General features: G+C 46.8%; 2 protein-coding genes across 5 annotated transcripts in view; one reads left to right on the top strand and one right to left on the bottom strand.

Moving 5' to 3' along the window:
• LOC135916053 (connectin-like) overlaps window positions 1-19,384 on the bottom strand; it is a 193,800-nt gene that overhangs the window by 33,980 nt on the left and 140,436 nt on the right. The window lies entirely within an intron of this gene.
• The window catches only part of LOC135916023 (uncharacterized), a 33,046-nt gene continuing 26,997 nt past the window's right edge, over window positions 13,336-19,384 (top strand). Inside the window, exon 1 of one of the 3 annotated variants that reach the window (XM_065449228.1) lies at window positions 13,336-13,405. Coding sequence is in view for 2 of the 3 variants with exons in the window: in XM_065449227.2 (XP_065305299.1) it covers window positions 17,001-17,045 (45 nt within the window). In the remaining variant the exon portion in view is untranslated. Of the gene's footprint in view, window positions 13,406-16,787; window positions 17,046-19,384 lie in introns of those variants that run through there. The other 2 variants (XM_065449227.2, XM_065449229.2) reach the window with 2 other exon arrangements.

The following is a 19,384-nucleotide window of genomic DNA, read 5'->3' as shown; positions in this document are numbered from 1 at the left end:
ACCTTGTCTCCAAAAATTGCGGCAGAACCCATTTCACGATTAATGTCAACGTTATTGCGATTAGCGTTGGAGCAATCTTGCGACATACGGTATTGCCACCGCCAAGGCACGTCACGTATGAGGCGTGTATGGAGCCGGGCTCCTCTTTCGCGCTTCCCATTAGAGGCGTTGCGCCATCTATCGCCGCCGTCTCGAAGCCCGCTCATGGCACATATGTGAATATACATACAAGATTGTCTGAATATATATGACGAGGCTTCGATTCTCCCCAACATGGATAAATATTAAAGGATTTTTTTTTGTCTTTGAAAACCGGCACATACGCAGTGGCGCGTAATCAGAGAACGAAGTTAGCATCGATGAGGTTGGTCAATGAGCTGTGCATGCCCAGTGGTACATGCACCATGTGACCGAAGTTTTTCCGACCGTCGCTTTCTTGTCCTGCCCGCTCAGCACGTCAGCCCGATGTTCTACCAATCAGACCATGTACTACACACTGACCCAAATTGGCGGGAAAACGGTCAGAGACCGCAAAGTGCGTTAAAGTATCCTAAGAATGCTAGTCCCATTAAAAGTATTTTACAACACTGAAAGCTGTCTTTTCAAGGCCGTGGTCCAAGTATCGCCCCAAGTGACAATGGTTGATTGCCCTTAGCCCCAAGTTTGAAGCGAAGCTGTTGCCTTTGCTGGGAATTCATGGGGCATTCCAGAAAAACTAGGGCTATGTCTCCGTCCGCCACACCACACGCCCTACACCACACGGAGCTTGCACGATGTACCTCCCAAACTTCGCGGTATTTTCGCATTTACATTGAATTTCAGCCCAGGGTCTACGGCATGCATAAGCGATCTTTCGAACGCTTCATGAAACCATGCCGCAGACGACATCACCGAGAAATTTCGTCATACGTTTCTAACCTCGTTGTTTAACAGCGAAATGATGTATTCTTCTCCATGGTCGGGTGCACGTTTTACCAATTCGTCCACTCGTTCGTTTCCAAGTACATTAGGGTGACTAGGAGCCCAGTGAAATGCAGTTTCATGTCCGCGGGATCCCGCAACGTGCGTCAGCTCAGCAGTTCTCGCAATTACCTTGCTTCTGTGCACATTTTTTGCCCGAACGTTGCGAAGCAGCTCAAGTGCCTGCTGAATCTGCGCAAACTACCCGTTTATCTGGCAGCTGACTAGCTGCAATAAACCTTGTCGCTTGCAAAATCGCGTACTGTTCTGCCATCGCTGGCTGGTGTGGTAACGCGACAGTGTTTAAACGTGTTTGTACTCTTAGAGAGATAAAAAAGATAAGTGATCGGAAAGGTGGAGAGTTCGACCTGATAACCTTGTCTCGTGCCTGTCATTCCACAACTGGGTTAAAGGGTTATAGAGAGACACAGGCAAAAGCACGAGCCATCTGTGCGCACGAGCCACCTGTGTGCACTTGCTTTGCGCCGACACGTTAGCAATACATTTGAAGCTACGCTAACTGTACCGCAACGATTGGTGAAACTTCACACTTTCTTTTATTGCTATCGATCAATGAATCAATCAATGAATTAACAAGAGTATGTGGCGACGCCACAAACGGAGCTGTAAATTGCTTTTCTCCCATAACCGAAGTATAGGTCCGCATCTCCATAATGTTAACAGCGTCGGCGGGCAGGTGCAAGGAACACACACGCACACACACAAACACACACACACACACACACGCACACACAAACGCACACACACACACACAACACAGGCACAATACATGAAGTCATGCAAAAGTGTGAAAAAATGTACGGGCTGGCCTTAACGAGCTGAAAGTAGACCAGCCCGCGTATATGGTAGGTGTGTAGGTGTGTACGGTCGCCGGTGCCGTGTATACACGGCACCGGCGACCAGGCCGCTGCTCCTGCTGTCGTTGAAGGGGCGTCGCGGAAAAAGCCCGAGCGGAGGCGGACCAGACAGCCTCCGGTGCTGCGAGCCACTTTATGAAGTGTATACGGCGGCCGGCGCCAATGACGAGCCTGACCACGCATCGCTGAGATGACCTCGAAGCGCGCCTGGCTCCCCTTCGGCCTCTGCAACACTTTGCGCCGACCGCTTACGTAACGGTGGCCGTTGCAGCCTCGTATGCGGGTCGCCTCCGCGATTAACGGCTGCTGGAGGGAAGTCACGGTGGGGATACGCGCTCACGGAAAGGCGAGATTTCGAACCGACCGACCAGAAAGAATGCGCGTTACGCGTCAGACGAGAAGCACCTGCAGCATACGTATACAGCATAGCATAGATGTGGCGTGTATCCTATGTTGTCTTACCGCGTATATTCGCTGCACTTTACGACATGCCGCACCAGTTCAGCTATCTGTGAGTGAGTGTTGACTTGTAGTCAGCGAGCACAAGTCCTAAAATATACCAGTATACCCTGTTTGGTTGGCACTTAGTGTAAGAGTGGGTGTTCGTTTCTTACACCTGTTTGTTTGTTTTTTACTTTTCTGAGACTGTCAAACTTTTTTAAAGCGAAGCTTTCTTCGCCTATTTTTCCGAGTCTGCCCTGGCTGCTATATATATATATATATATATATATATATATATATATATATATATATATATATATATATATATATATATATATATATATATATATATATATATATATATATATATATATATATATATATATATATATATATATATATATATATATATATATATATATATATATATAAAGGTTATACATGCGTCCGAATTAAAGTATCAGCGAACCGGCTTATATAAACCCTTGTAGCTGACCAAGTATGCAAACTTCTGATGTGCCTAATAAAAATACAACCTCCTACATAAAGCCTGAACATATTATGTCGCCTCACAGGCATTTCTGGCACACCAACCTGTTAGTGGAATGTATAATCATACTTAACGAATTCTTTCGTTCACTTTATTTTCTTTGAATTAGCCATTTATTATGTGCCACTAGAAGTGTGCCTGTTCTTGGCCAATCATGTCCTAGTGGGCAAGGATTTCCCACTAGGATTCCTACATAAAACCTGAACATTTAAACTGTTCAGTGAATGTCAAACTACAACGTCAAACGCACACTTGAAGGATGGCTAGCGCTGTCCGCTGTAAGTCTCCCGATTGCTACACCCTCCCCTCCCCCCCCCAATTCATGCTTAATAAGTGCACTGCTGTGAGCAAGCACGGGGGTCACCTAACACGAGAAATAATTGGAGCGGAGAAGACTGCTCAGCTGGGTGACACCTGTGTTAGCACCCCGTCGATAGCCTTACCGACTAAAGAGCTGAAACTCCTATGACATGCCATGGGCAGCTTTGCATTTTGGCCTTCGAGTGATGCATCGCCAAGATTGCGCTAATACCGTGTGATTATGGGTGCACTTATATGGCTGAGCGCCGTTTTTCGAACGAACTCTCCTGAGAGTCAGCGCTGCGTGTGTCTACTTCTGTCCATGCTGTCTGTACTTCGCGCTGCACCCACAGTCATGTAATGTCGACTCACAGATCTCTCTAATGCGCAACGATCCCTTAATAGATTGGTATAGTTATATTTCACGATTTACTTGACTTGCTTTATTTACTGATTTTTTTATTCAGCCATTCGCAATGTGTGACTGGCGGTGCGCCCGTTCTTGACCAATCCTCCAGAATGGGCATTCCCCCCCGTGACGCAAGAGGTACAGAATCCCTGGATGTTGCTTAATATACGTGTCGTACTTCTGTGTGCATACACCTGTTATCGCCATTCTTCCCTCAACAAGCATCATTCATCGCCTTCGTCCTCGCCACATCGCTGCGCAGACGTCTCACACTCTGCATCCACCTGGTTTGGAATTTGCATTTCGCCACTGCAACATGTGAGCCATGGAGTGCATATCGATCAAAATTGCATGACACAAAAGTTCTAACTTTTGTGCTGGAGAAACATAAGTTGCATGAGATTACAGGTTGCGTATGGGGTGAAGATAAACAAAATCGTACGCATCGCCATTAGTTTTAGACAATTTTATTAAACACGCTTTACTGTAAAGCTTCGCTTTTCATAGATTCCAGCATGATCATTGAACTTGCATAACTTTTTTTTTCTTGGGCTTGTGGTTTGGGCTTAACAAGTCCCGGTAGTGGAATAACAGTCGGTTGGGCGTGGATTCGGAACTTCAGTGTCGCGACTGTACGAGCGTGATTAATGCATGTGAAAACAAAGGCGTCGTGATTTCGCAAAGTTTTTTGTTCGTAAGTGCTGTTTACCATTGGTTGGCCGCCTTCGGTAACAATATGCCCAGCGTGCTGATAGGCTGGAATCTGTTGTTACGGACTCTTCTAGCGAAAATACTTTTCTGTGAGTACAGGCCAAGTATAGTGCTGTGAGTGTCATAGCGCCCTCTTCTTATTCTTTTACGCTACTTTGTCTTCTTATAACTGCGCCGCACTAATTTTTTTTGTTGGCTTATAATGTAGGGTAATAAAAGAAAATTTCCCCTCGGCCTACCATTCTCTCATTTTTTTTTTCTCAGTCTTCTATATCAACTGTGAGGGTTTCTTCGTCGCTAAAGCAAATAGCTTTCGTCACGGCAGCCTCTATCGTGAAGGGACTATTTTTATCAGCAGAAAAAAGAAATGTCTCTAAAGCATCATTTTTATCATAGGGCTACACCCACAAGATAAGAGGTCCAGACTCTGCAGGCGCGACCACAGCGATTCGGCCGCATGTCGCTGCCTATATCAGCTTCCACAAGCAGAAAAGTCACGCCAGTCAGGCATACATTGTGTTCGAGTTGCGCCCGTACAGAGGCGAAGGATGCCGTGAGCGTCGCGACACTTGCTTAATAAAGAAAGGCTGGCCCTGTTTTTCCTCGCAACCAAATCCAACCTTCATTGTCTTTCTGCAGTGACATATAACTCTCGTTTTATGCTCCTGCGTAAACAACCGTGCTCCAGTTTACCCCTTTGAGAGACGACGGGGGCAATGTCCACGACCTCCGCCGTCTCTATAGGATACATGACTGCAACGAACTACGACCGGCTGTCGATAAGACACAGAGAAAAGCTTCAAGTAGACGAAAACATGGTTCCACTGCTTGAGTAATGAATCACAGACCCGCCGTGGTCGTTTAGGGGTTTTGGCGTTGCGCTGCTATAAGCACAAGGTCGAGGGATCGAATCCCGACCGCAGCCGCCGCATTTCGTTGAGGACGGAATGCAAAAGCGCTCGTGTACCATGCATTTGGTGCGCGTTAAAGAACCCCAGGGGGCTAAAAATTAACCCGGAGCTCCCAATACGGCGTGCCTCATAAACAGATCGTGGTTTCGGCTCGTAAAACCCCGTAATTAAAGAAAAAAAAAAGACGCACGTCTCAGAAAGGACGCGTACTGTATATTGTGTGGGTTACTTTCTTGGTAGAAGCGATGCCGACCGCCACTACAGCCGTTGTCTGACAAATGAGAAGGTGTACCCAACGCGAAATTCTTTAAAGTAAAATTATGTTGTTACTCGAGAGTTGTTGTCATTTTATATTTTGAGCTTTCCGGTATATCGTAGTGTCTGGGCGAGAGTCCTGAAACAGGTATAAGCTGACTTTAAACCCCTGAACTCTGTACACATCCGTCCCAGCATCCTGCCCCGTCACTCACGTGTCTATATAAGAATATCGGTGTGTAGTTCTACGGTCGAACATCATTTTTTCATCACTAATACAATGCATTTTCTTTTATTCTTGCTGCGCTGTCAGTCCTCTTCGAGCGTATGTGATTACTTTATCGAAAGATAAAAAGCACAATGACGACCTGAATTACCTCTAGACGTTCGTCATAACACCGAAGCGCAGCCTTGAGAGATTTTTCATGTGCAATTCATTCGGCCCCTCGAGCACGTGTACGACCGGCAGTGACCCATGTGTGGACACAATGGACACTGCGAACGACATGTCGCACGAGCTTCCACACCCAAGTTATGTTTGCATCAGGTTACAACAGCTTTCAAGAGTTTCCAAAAGTGTCAAGCAGTCGGAGAAGCCGCCTTTCCGACGCGCCAGATGTCGTATCGGGCTCCACGTCCTCGCACCCTGTGCGCCTCCGGCTTGCACATGTGACAGTACGTCATATATGTGTATGTTATATATTTATATGTGTATATGTTGTATATATGTTGTATATGTGACAGTGACGGTGTCGTGCATGGCGAGCGGGGGGGCAGACGGTAGTGGCGCGCTGTGCTTGCGCTGATCTACAGACGTCACACGCGGGACCCCATTTCCAGCATTGCTTTGCATGGTGTTAAAGACAGACAAGCGTATTATCAAGGGCGGGCTGTCCTCTTCTTTTCTCTCTCTCTTCCTTTGTTTTTTGCGGTATAGCGATTTGTAGACGGTCGTAGGCGCACCGTGCATTGACCCAGCTCCAAAGCACACCGTGTTATGCGCGGGATGTCACCAAGAGTTAGATAAAAGAAGATAAAGGTTTTACGGCACTCGTAATACTCTTTCCTCCTAGATGAGCTGCGGGGACGAGCGATGACACCCGGATGTCAGTACAGGGACGTCTGAACGACGGATCAAGCAGAATTTTGCTTTGCGTAACTATGTTACTGCTGGTGCCACTTTACATATGCTTAAGAGGCACTAACTTGATGCGTAAATGAGTACAAACGCTTAAGCTCTTCTCCTGTCTCACCGTCATTCTCGGGCCAGATGTCTCACCCTGACGATCCTCGCAAAAGAAAATCAGTGTGTCTCCTTCTGGTGAATACAAGGAGCATTCGCTGACGAAGAATGAATAAACAACCCAATAGCAGTTATAAAACAAACAAACGTATTTATACATGCGGAATATTCTTCTTATAATAGGTAAGAACTATTTAAATTTATTCTCAGCGTGAAATATTGTCATTCAAGTGCCTCCGCGCAGCCACATATAGGCGTGTAGGATTCAAAATTTCCACTGCAAAAAGAGCGCACGCTATTTCATTGAATCTCGGCAGAAAGTCAGCTGACGGCGACAAAAAATTAAACAGACACACAACTAAACCTCAATAGTTACCCTGGTAAGGGTTGCTACCCAAAGCGCGCAACGGGACACCTTCAATACGAATCGAGTTGCAGATAACGAGCAACCCATTTCACTCGCAAACATATAGGGCCGGTAGAATGGAGCGATTCCTCTCGCTCGATTATATTTCTTTATCTTCCGCCACTGACGACCGGCCGATTGTAAAAGCTAGTAAAAACACGTAAGCGGTGCACCGTTCGGACCACTGACGATGTGCGAAAAAATGATAAAAAGTGTAATAGAATCGTTACATTATCCCGGCCCTGGGACGCGCGTTCTCAGCTGATCAATTTCGAGGGATGCTTCATCTTTCAACCTATACTGTCCAGATTTAACCTTACCCCCGTGAGCAGTAGTAGGAGAAACACGCTCTGCGGGCAGACCTATCCTTCTTTCTACTCATTAAAATCTCCTCCTCTACCTTAATGTTCAGTATGCCTAGTATACGAAGGCGCCTCAGTGGAGCTTAAAATGGCTTAGAATGGCTAAGCCATTCGACGGGCCACAGACAGCGGTATCCCCGAATATCGAACTTCCGAGATAACAGCCCTTGTTTTCAATATGCGACCAACGAGCCGCTCATGACAGAAAGTGAAGTCAATCGCACGCTTCAAAGCGCGGTATGTGCGCCTTCGTGCTCTGGTCGAGCAACCCAGTTTCGTATATGCGAGCGAGAGAGCGCGCTCGCCGGGCCCACGCATGCCGTATTGCAGTAGAAAGAAAGAAAGAAAGAAAGAAAGAAAGAAAGAAAGAAAGAAAGAAAGAAAGAAAGAAAGAGAAGGCGATTGTGCGTAGTACGTCCGGCCTCCGACGACCACGGGAGCGGGCTATACAGCGTCGACATGCCGGTCGACTCTGTTCGGTGCAGTGAAACGTATTCGACGGTGGTGCGCCATCCTGTACCACAGCAAGCGTGTGACGCATGGCTCGACTGAACAGGGCAGGAACTCAGTCCGCGAACGATTATCTGGGAAGTGCTCCTGAAAGATTTAATTGCTCATGAGGACGCCCTAGCGCCCTAGAGGTCATCCTACGTGGTCTCCACAGAGACTCGCGAGTAGTGAGGCGACAGCGCAAGAGTAGAACATATTTCTCCGAATAAAGCCGTTTTCACATTAAGTCAATCTCATGAAACAGTGGGCACGGTCCGCTGCATGCCATTTCGATAATAAGCGCAGCCTGGGGTTAATTTACCTACCGCAGAGCACCAAGCTCCCCCATCAAGCATCTTCGTTCCTTCCGTCGCGTGCACGTGAGTGAGTGAGTGAGTGAGTGAGTGAGTGAGTGAGTGAGTGAGTGAGTGAGTGAGTGAGTGAGTGAGTGAGTGAGTGAGTGAGTGAGGAAACTTTACTGCACGTGACCGCACGCAGCCTACACGCTACCCCGCCGCTGGGGCGGCTCAGTCGGGTCCTGCGAACTGCTGAGTATGAGGTTGCGGTTTCCATTCCCGGACGCTGAAGCCGCCTTCCAATGAGGGCTCGGCGTGTGCCAAGACGCTCAGCGAACGCGAACGGCTATGGCTATTATGGTTGGCAGGTGCACTCTATTACGTACAACTCGACAGCGGAAGACGACACACGCGGGCCAAGACGACTCGACAGCAAGCACGACGCTTGACAACGTCGTCTCTTCCAAGGACCACCGCAAATTTCATCGAAAGCGAATTCCGTCAGCTCCTCCTCATCGGAAGCAGGCCAAAGCCACGGAGCAGTCGTCGCGGCTATAAAGGTTCCGCCATACTGCAGAGAACTATCGACGAATGGAAGTGCAGCTACACGCCCATATAGCGGCTGCAAGGTGACCGGAAAAGTGTCGCTGCTGGAATACGGGGTCGGTGGTTTGCAGCCTGCGAACTACCCACGGAGGTTATCGTGAAGACATGCGTGGGATTCTCGACTCGAGCGTTCGAAAGGCGCTTCTGTTAACCCTTCCCGGTCCACTGATTTCGGCAGGGACCATAATGCCTCACGAGGTATACTCGACGTTAAGCTGAACAGGAAATAACTGGGCAGGACGCCTGTTACTAGTACGAGATTCATAAGAGATTCATTCATAATTCATAAGAGGGGAGACATTGAAGAATAAAATGATTATAGGCCCTTTAGCTTGCTTTCACAATTGTACAAAATATGCACCAAGGTAATCTCCAATAGCAGGGCATCACTTGACTTTGTCAAGCCAGAGGACAGACTGGATTCACGAAGGGGTGTTCTACAATGGTCCAAATTCATGTAATAAATCATGTAATTAAGAGATTTGGGGACTCTACAACCAACGTCTCTATATGGCTTTCATAGAGTACGAAAAGGCATTTGATTGAGTTGGGACACCAGCAGTCATGGAGGCATGACGTAGTCAAGGAGTACAGGAAGCATACGTGAATACCCTGCCAAATATCTACGAAGACTCCACAGCTACATTAATTCTCCACAAGTTAAATTGGCCCCCTAATGAAACGTCCTTCGCACACCTATGAGAAGAGACATTGCAGATATTGGACCTAATATTAACACCTTCTTGTCATCGATTTCAATAAAGCATAGTACATTGTGAAAGTAGCGGGATCGATTTGCCAGAAGCATCACTGCTAACCGGCCTAGTTGGAATTGATTTATCGTGAAACGTTCCGCAAACAGACGAAGACGAAGAAAGAAATACAAGGACGAGCGCTCATCGTTGTGTTTGTTTCTTCGTCTCTGCCTGTTTGCGCAAAGTTTCACCATCGATTTGACTGTGACACGTTTGTAGTTGCAATAAGCTGGAAGGCTGCGTGCATGTCACACTGCCATCCGCTATCGAGCCGTTGATCTTTCAATTTTTTTTTTTACTCGACATTATTGTGAAACTTGGAAGAAAAAAAAGAAACTACATCTTAACAAAAAATAACACGACGGCTCTAAGACCTTATATACCGCGGCAGGGACTACTGTAAGGCAGTCAATTACCTTACGATTGGCAACAATGATGAGAACCAAATGCGTATTCTTTCATGACCGGTACGTAATTAGCGCCAACAGCACTCATTAAACAAAAACAAATTATTCATGGATCTGTACTGTCATAAACGCGGAATCTGCAGGAACCAACGCACGAGCTGCACACCTATAGCAAGCACATGTAATGAGTTCTACCGCCAATTATCCTTTTCTTTCTTTTTTTTTCTTTTCATCGGCACACGAGGCAGGCCGGGAGGTTATTCAAGCAACTGTCTCCTCAGACAGTTGTGCCCCGTAGCAGTCCTATGTAAATGTGCTAGTGGTGCATTGTTTTTTTTTGTTTTTTTTTTTTACCAATTCGCAGATTGGCGGTCTCCTCTCCACAAGTGGCACACCTTCGCCCACATTTCAGATTCGCCCACTCCTATTGTGCCGTGCGGCGCGCAGTTGCCTACGTGTGTCGACCCAAGCTCGCGCGTGCGTTCGCACAGTTCGTTCAAAATGCAACTACATAGAACAGGTGCGCCGACAGCCGCGGTGCGTGTCAACAGGCGCACGCGCTTAATACCGGCCGGCGGTCTCTCGCCGGGGCCATGCAGCGCTAAGCGAAAGCGGCTTGCGTGCAATGACCATATAGCATATGCCTGCGCGTTGTACGCGACCGCGGCGGGGCGAACGAGGAGGGCTGCTGGGACAAGGTGAAACAAGGGACGCAACAGTGTGCCGACAGAAAGCTGTATATTGCGTGCATTTGCTGCGCAGCGCACATGCATGCATAGACGCGCATGTATACACGCATGCGCACACGCACGCGCGTGCACAATACTAAGCTAGACCGAAAGCGGTGCGTCGAGCGAATTTCGCGACCCGAAGCGGGCGACCTATCCAGTTTTTTACCGATCATCATTATGATTATTTTTGCCGTCGTCGTCGTCGTCGTCGTCGTCGTCGTTGTTGTTGTTGTTGGTGGTGGTGGTGGTGTTGTTGTCGTCGACGGAAGCTTGCATTCACCGTGGCACAGTGGGAAAATTACACTACCCATTCGTACAGTAAAAAAAAAACAAAAAACGTTCTGAGGATGTTCTCACAGAACCAAAGCGTCCTATATAGTCCCGCGAGGGGCGTATACATACTGAGGACGACCCTAGCACGACGTGTTATTTTGGTCTACAAGATGCACCTAAACTGTTGTGGGGGCGTCCTCTAAAGGTTCTGGAAAGAGATGTACGCATTTATCGCGAAAATGTGACTGGGAAATATTTTACCACGTTTTACAGAAAACTGCAATGCGGCTTCGTTTTTCCAATAGCATGCCCTAAATACATTTATTTTAGTTACTCAGTGGATTTAAATAATTCGCAATTAGCGAATATGACATAAATCTAGACGTCCACGAACAACGTACTGTTCGACGGTCTTCCATAAAAGGCGACCTTAAATAAACAGGAAAAAAAAACGAGAAAGAGCAAAAACAACGGACACAATGATCGCGAAAGGCTGGTGACAGTTGCCCTCAGAAGTCCTGCATTATGTCAACACAACTGCCGCTAATAGGTTGAGGATGCTAGATTTGTTTAGCCCTCGTGAAACAAATTTCGTTGAGTACCGACATGTCCTATTCCCTTGGCGCATAAATTTATTTCACACTAAAACAATTTGCAGTCATTTTTCTCAACATTTATCGTTACAGGGCTAGTCTTGCAAGCACATCCTTCCACTGTGCCCTTTCTGCGGGGACGATAACACAGTCGATTTTCTTTCTTGCGTTGTCGCCATTTTTATATATAATACAAACACACGCACACATAATTTTGAGGTACCGTTTCGATGACTCGGATTGAGATTTTTTCATCCCAAACATTCTTTCTATGGGAGCCCCCTTACTTCTTGTGCACTACTCAGCCACGAAGGAGTTTCGACTTCTTTCAAGGCAACTTTTTCTTCATGATGAAGCATTTGTACATTAGGTTATACTTTATTCCTTTGATTCTTCCCCACAATTTTCGTTGTTTTCTTTTTTTTTTTAGAAAGAACTAAGCGTCTTTTGTAATGCCATCTGACTTTGACCGATCCCCCCATAGTGGGTATGTGCCACAAGCAAAGGAAAACCAAACTAACCCAATCTTTGATTACATGTACGTATTAGTGAGTCGTTTGTGTTTGTGCCCTTTCAGTCATATTGTCTCCATAAGGAGACGCAACCTACATTTGCATGTTGCAATGGGCTGTACAGCAGGCCCGAGAGGTGGCGACGAGGCAAGGCCTCGAAGTCCCCTTATAGGAGACCTGAGCCCGGGTCGTTAAAGTTTGCATGATTTAAAATAAAGTTGTTTTCATCCATCTTCCGGCTAGTGACACTATACAAGAATATTAAAAACTGAACAGCACTGAATGTAAACGCAACTCTCTGCTGGCCAAAAAAAAAAAAATCGTAAGTCAGTTTAGTACTGAGAGTAATGAAAAACAATAATATTTTAAGAGGGGAACCAACAAGCTTGACGAGAAGTTCGACGTGTTGCTCTGTAACGCTGGGCTGTTAACTAGTATTAATTTGTATTGCGTCAGAAGACTCTGAACTCAATAATAACCAGTGCATCTGCTTGCAACCAATTTTTCCTTTTTTTTCGTGATATAACGCATCATATGGAAGAGGTGAATATTCATAATCAGTTATTATTTGTTCAGTTTTTTTTATTTTCTTCATGAAGGTTACGCCATGTTTTCAGAAAAAGAAATGAAAGTTTGGAGGCCGTACGGGTGACAGCAATCTATGAATCGGCGAGTGGATATCGACGAATAAAGAAAATCCATGTGACTGGTATGAAAAAGTCATAACGATTAAAAGGCTCTCATGTATACGCTTGCTCAGGCATGTGCAACAATGTGAGCGATAAAAGAAACGGCAAGCAGAGAGCGGGTTGAAATATAATTCGCTTAAATACAGAAGTAAATCGTCGGAGCAGCATCACTTTTGAGCAATATAAACGCCAATCTTTCACTTTTTTTTTCAGAGTTAAATATAGGTTACCCCAATTAAACTGCAATGACATTAATAAAGTTATATACATTTGTTGGCACGGATGTAATGGTTACTGATTTCAGCAAATCATACATTCCGTCTTCTTAACTAAACTTAGCGAACTTGGTTTTCCCGATTAATTGGCCAGCCTCCTACTTGGAGCCACGAAAACGGTTTGTTGCCTTATACGGTCATTATTCTTGCTATCTCGTACTGCATTCTGGTGTACAACAGGGAGGCGTCCTGAGACCATTAATGCTATGTTTAATTTACGTGAATGGCAGAACCACGCGTATAAAAGAAGGCGAAGAGGTTTAGCACGCGACAGGGATGTAACACATAATTTTGAACAAGTGGGTGTGCGCCGTCGCATAAGGAATACCATGCCATACCAATTTTGAACAAAGGTACGAGCTCATTTGTTGTCTTGATGGGTGGTCATCGTGACGAAAGGTACGCACACTCGTTTATTGTCTTGATCGGTGGTCACTATTTCACTCGCAACCGCAATCACATTCTTTGATAAAGTCGAATCGATGCCCGTACGCCACTGGGTGGTCGGTTGGGCCGAATCGGTGTGGCATCGCAAGGGATATGTCTGCAACACGGAACGTGTAAACCTCTCCTTTTTCGGTAACGACACATCCACATTGAAATCACCGATAACGACAACAGGGGTATTGTCATCGCAGCTGATTCACGCAAAGTGAGTAGCCATGAACCTTGCGGAACTATTAGTCATTGCATTTTTTGCTTGCTTACGGGGATATGAGCCACTGATGATACCATTTTTCGACATCCTGTTCTGTATGTTGTATGCGTAATTAGAGATAACTTTAGCACTGTTCGCTTCACTTTGCTGAGTGTATACTATGCCTCTGCCTTACGGGGCTATGAGCCATTGCATTTTTTGCTTGCTTACGGGAGCATGAATGCTTACGGGGATATGAGCCATTGATGATAATAGTTTTTGTTCTTGGAGAACAAAAATGCATGGAACCCTAGCCATACACAGCTGTATGAAAGGAAGCATGAATACTTACGGGGGTATGATACTTTCAGTTGACTTTAATTTACAAGTTATGCTAACCGATACTGGCGTTATTCCTTCGCTCTATATCACCTTTAGCTCAATCCTGCATATTACCTGTAACCATTGTCAACTAGCAATACCCGATTTATTTCATCATCATCATCATCATCATCATAGTTTATGTCCACTGCAGGACGAAGTGATATGTGACTTGTGATCTCCAATTACCCCTGTTCTGCGCCAACCGATTCCAGCTAGTGCCTGCGAATTTCTTAATTTCATCACCCCACCTAGTCTTCTGCCGTCCTCGACGGCGCTTCCCTTCTCTTGGCACCCATTCTGTAACCCTAATGGTCCACCGGTTATCTAACCTACGCATTACATGGCCTGCCCAGCTCCATTTCGTTCTCTTAATGTCAATTAGAATATCCGCTATCCCTGTTTGCTCTCCGATCCGCACCGCTCTCTTCCTGCCTCTTAACGTTATGCCTAACATACTTCGTTCCATCGCTCTTTGCGCGGTCCTTAACTTGTTTTCGAGCTTTTTTGTCAGTCTCCAAGTTTCTGCCCCATATGTCAGCAGCGGTTGAATGCACTGATTGTGCACCTTTCTTTTTATTGGTACTGGTAAGCTTCCAGTCAGGATCTGACAATGTCTGCAGAATGCCACTCCAACCCATTTTTATTCTTCTGTAAATTTTCTTTTCATGATCAGGGTCCCCTGTTGACCTAGGTAAACGTACTCCTTCACAAATTCTAGAGGCTGACTGGCGATCATGAACTCTTGTTCCCTTGCCCGGTTGTTCATCATTATCTTTGTCTTCTGCATATTAATCTTCAACCCCACTCTTACACTCGCTCTCTTAAGGTCCTCAATCATTTGCTGTAACTCGTACCCAAAAAATTACCGCAGCCTGATCTTCAGAGCTCTCCTTGAGTTGCTGGAAGCAAACTGAGCTGTCGTGCTTGCTCTAAGAGCCCGCCTTCCTATGTAGTGTCAGCATAATGCCAACAGCCATTCCTTTTATTCTCTACTTTTCTCTCCTCTTCTCCTTTGCCTTACAGGCGCTGAGCCGTATCCGCTCCAGGGAAGCGGAAAGAGCGCTTCTTTCTCTATGCAACCCCACACTTCCCCTCTTTTATTATTTTCCATTCAGTGTTATGCATACTGTTGTATTATGCAGGTATACCTATTTACTCCTGAAATGTACTTAATCTTTTTTGTCTGGATACAGGGTTACCACTGCTGCTTTGGCTGTGCAAATGTGGCCTGCAGTATTTTGTAAATAAATCAATTACGTCGCCCGAGTAACACCCGTATGTAATAAATTTCGCTGCGCTCTGCAGTCGAGTAGTGTATTTCGCAATTCGTAGAAGTGTGCCGCCAGGACAAGTTCTGTATAACAATGCCATGAAGGACGCTTTATTGTTTAATTTTTACTTGGGCATTACCTTTAACCCAATCTTGGGAAGTTGAAATTACGGCGCACACACTTGGCGTAATCACTGTTAGCGGACGACCGGGATATCGAGCGCCACATCTGGTACTCTTGGCAGCTGGGACAGATACGTTACACTTCATCACATTACACTGTACTTCAAAGTCATCGTGAACTTCGATATAACGCACAGTTTGTTGTATGCAGCGTTGCCGTGATCATTATGGAGGGGCTGTGCGCACAGCGTACGTTCCCAAAATATGTTCGCTTCTCTTCTCCGTGATTCTGTGCTAAACAGGAGTTTCTCGAGATTTGCGAGTGTTACCCGTCATAACACGTTTCCCATCTCCTTCGTTCCTCTCGTGTTTTCTTCAAGCATAGTGACCAGTTTTGCTTACAAGCCGATAATGCTGCTTTCTTTTTGTTGACATTGTGTGACAGTTAATTTTCGTGCCTTCCTGAGATTCAGTGGGAGCCGGAGAGAATGGAGGTTCTAAGCAAGATGCATCCCATCAAGCAATCCATCCATTAAGTCTATCCATCCATCCCATTAAGCAATCCCATCCACAATAATTAAAACATAATATAAATGATATGGGTTGCCGATGAGGTAAATCTTTTAACAAACTCGAGTAGCTAGCACTCATTGCGGTCTAAGGAAATTTGCAGGCGAATCGCGCAAGACCGCTGGGAGAGGCCTTCGTCATGCAGTGGGCATATTATTATTATTATTATTATTATTATTATTATTATTATTATTATTATTATTATTTTGGACAACGCAAACTTGCGAAAAGATTTAACTCATCGGCAACCCCGTGCCACCCATATTTTTTTATTGGGTGGAACATCGGACTTGCATCCACTGTCTCCGGCTCCTTTCTTGAAGTCAAAATGAACGGCCTTAATTTTTTTCTTTCTCTTCTTCTTTGGTATCGCGGATGTGTCAATGCTCGGGAGAACGTTATCTGAACTGAGCTACTGTGCGGGCGTCAGCGTGGCGCTAATCAGCTGATCTGGCGGTATGTGCCGGCGTAAAGAGGCTCTCGAGTCTGGACACTAGGTGCACTTCAAAATTGGCATCCTTTATTTTCGGGTTATAGTCGTTCGAGCAACACCTCCTCCGCAGATTGCAGCCTGTCCGATGAAAAAAAAGAACGTGCCGCCCCGTCAAGAGGGAGACGAAAAAAAGAAGCAAAGTGGCCCTTCGCGCTGTCTGCTTCACTGCGCGCTGCCGACGCGAGCGCCCGGCGCGGGGCGAGAAGTGGCGCCGCCTTCAGGCGGCCGTGGGAAACGTCTGCTTCATCACTTCCGGTCAGTCACCCTCCCCGTGTGCCCCCTCCCTCCCGCACACGCATGCCTCGCACTCGCAACCAACCGGGCTGGGCGGCTGTGCTTGCTTATGGCTAGCGCGCCGTGTGTTGGCCTCCGTCGGTGTGCTAGCACACTTCGCTGTAGCAGCTAGTAGCAGCAGAGCGTCGCACGCCCGTTCCCACTGCGAGCCCAAGAATCGATCGGCATCGGGCATGCATGTGGAATTCCTCGGAGGAAAGACGTTTCGATGGAGCCGCATCTGTGAGTATCCGACGAAATTGGGGCCGTCCGTCCTGCTGTCCATGTTTGCTGATGCGGCACCGCGCCCGCGCTTAATTATTAAAGGCCCGATCGTACGGGTTGTTAGAAACTGTGGGCCTTGCGCTGCTGCTTTGCTGACGCCTCTGTTGATTCAGACCTAAATACCACACTGGGCGTGTGTATGGGCTTTTCGTTGTTTCGGTGCTCGCGTGTGGCGCTCGACAATGAACGCGATTGTTTCATTATGGATGAGAAGTCGTGTTGTATGACCGCGTATTTGTTAAGCTGTTCTACTTCGCTCCAGGAAACGTATAATCCTCTCAGTCTTATCCTTGTTGGTGTGGTTAAGTTCCTCGTTTACTCGTCTTTCCTCTCCTAACCAGACAACCGAGTGCGTGCTCTCATGTGCTTTTCAAACAAGACACATTGCACGTCTTAGACAAGCGGGCCGCACGTAATGTCTCGCTGCTGTTTTTCAAACCAACCCGGTTGGTCCAAATGTTTCTTTTTGAACAGTTATTTCGTACGCCTTCGCGCTACCGGGTTACGCGAGACCGGTCCGAGCCGCACACAACACAATCTGTCGGCGGCTTCACGGCGGTGATCCTCGGTTTCTGCCACATTTCGCGCAGATATGATTGTCGCGAGACTCCTCTATGCGCGGTTCAGCAGGTGTCGAGGGCGTCGTGACAGTAGCAAGAGGAAAAAACAGGGTGCAACAACTTTTTAAAGGTGCAATCGAGTGTCTTCGGCGTGTTTCATTTTCTGACAATCATTTCGGATTTTCGGAGGACTGCATGAACGGTGCTTTGTCGGGTGGACGCCTTTCGCCAAGCGCCGGATGATGAGCTGTCCTCAGCTGGCGGAAACCGAAAGAAGGCCTCCATCTGCCGCCGCTCCCAGTGGTCCCAAGCCCTACAACATCTTCGAAGACCTCGAGGTGTTCGCCCACTTCGAACACTATCGCAGCGAGAGCTACGCTCAAGCCATCCACCTCATGTCTTCGCAAACGAGCTTGCGCTCCGACTCGAGACACTCCTATGCGTCGTGCGCGACAACGCTCAAAGAACTGTCACTCAGCGCCCCCTCCTCGCCCAAGGGCATTTACAGTGACGAAAAATCGTCCACGCTTCCGTCGACATCATCAAACATCGCATCGTTCCCAAGCCCAAAGAAGTCTAGCAGCCTGAGCCTGTCTAGCTTCTTCCGAAAAATATCACCCCGCTTTCGCAAAAACCGAAAGTCAAGGTCGAAACCCTGGATAGTGGTGGAGTTTTCACAAAAGGAAATTGAGGGCCATGGTGTGGACCAAGAGAGCATGGCTGACAGCGATCAGTCTCTGGAACTTGCACTTCAGGGCAAGGAACAGTACATGGCTTCTCAGACGGCGAGCGCAACTGGCCACCTATATTTCTCAGGGAGCGGAAGCCAGTCATCCCTAAACGCATGGGTCAGGGCAGGGAAACCTAAGGCATTTGGTCCCTTACATCATGACACACAAAGGATGTTCGCGAAGAATTATGGCAATGTGATAGCCAAGGCACGTGGTTGTCACAGCCAGGAATGGCTACACGGCTCCAAGGTGTCATCAAAGGCATCAGCACGACCTAACCAGTGGCCTGCGTCATCGTGCACTGGTTCTCGCCACAGCATTGGGTCACTAATGCCAACGGTAGTGGTGAATTCTCCAGGGAGAGTTCCAACGGTGCTATTGGAAACGGGCTCCTCTGAGCAGGTACTGGCATGCCTGCAAACAAGGCAGCGAACCAGCCTTCCTTTGAACATGCCTCTTGTGACAAGTTTGTATACACCCTGCACGATTGTTATTATTTTTTAAATACTCCTGCACTCTCTCCATGTCTGGTTCTTCTTATTGAGTGGCCAAGTTTCCTGACTAGCATGCTGTATGCCTTGGGTTAAGAAGAAGCATCGTCTCTGGGCATGCTTATTACCCCTTTCAGAATTGTTGGGGAACACATGATCAATTTGCAAACAAGTCATTTCCTAGCCTGCGTACTTGGGCTTGGTCCCGTCTTGCCTGTATTAGTTTGCAAGTGACTGGTTTATTGCTTTGACTGTGTAACGAAGTTTGTAGTGTTAATAAGCAAGAATGTGAGCATCTTGTATCATTATTTATTGGAGGAAAGTGCTGTGTTGATAAAGTTACTGCTTCTGTTGTGTAGTGGTTTGTGTAGTACTTTATCTGCAGGAATGTAGAGCATCTTGCAACTCTATGTGGTGGGAAGAGATTTTTCTGCCAGGAGACTGGATTTGGGACCAGTGAACACTGCTTTGTATGGTTATCAGAGGGTTAACCTTGTGTTCCCACTAGTGGCCCG

Source organism: Dermacentor albipictus, chromosome 4 (genome assembly GCF_038994185.2).
Source record: "Dermacentor albipictus isolate Rhodes 1998 colony chromosome 4, USDA_Dalb.pri_finalv2, whole genome shotgun sequence".
In the NCBI taxonomy this organism is placed as follows: domain Eukaryota; kingdom Metazoa; phylum Arthropoda; class Arachnida; order Ixodida; family Ixodidae; genus Dermacentor; species Dermacentor albipictus.
Note: the sequence above shows the minus strand (reverse complement) of the source record. Positions and strands in the feature narration are given on the sequence as shown.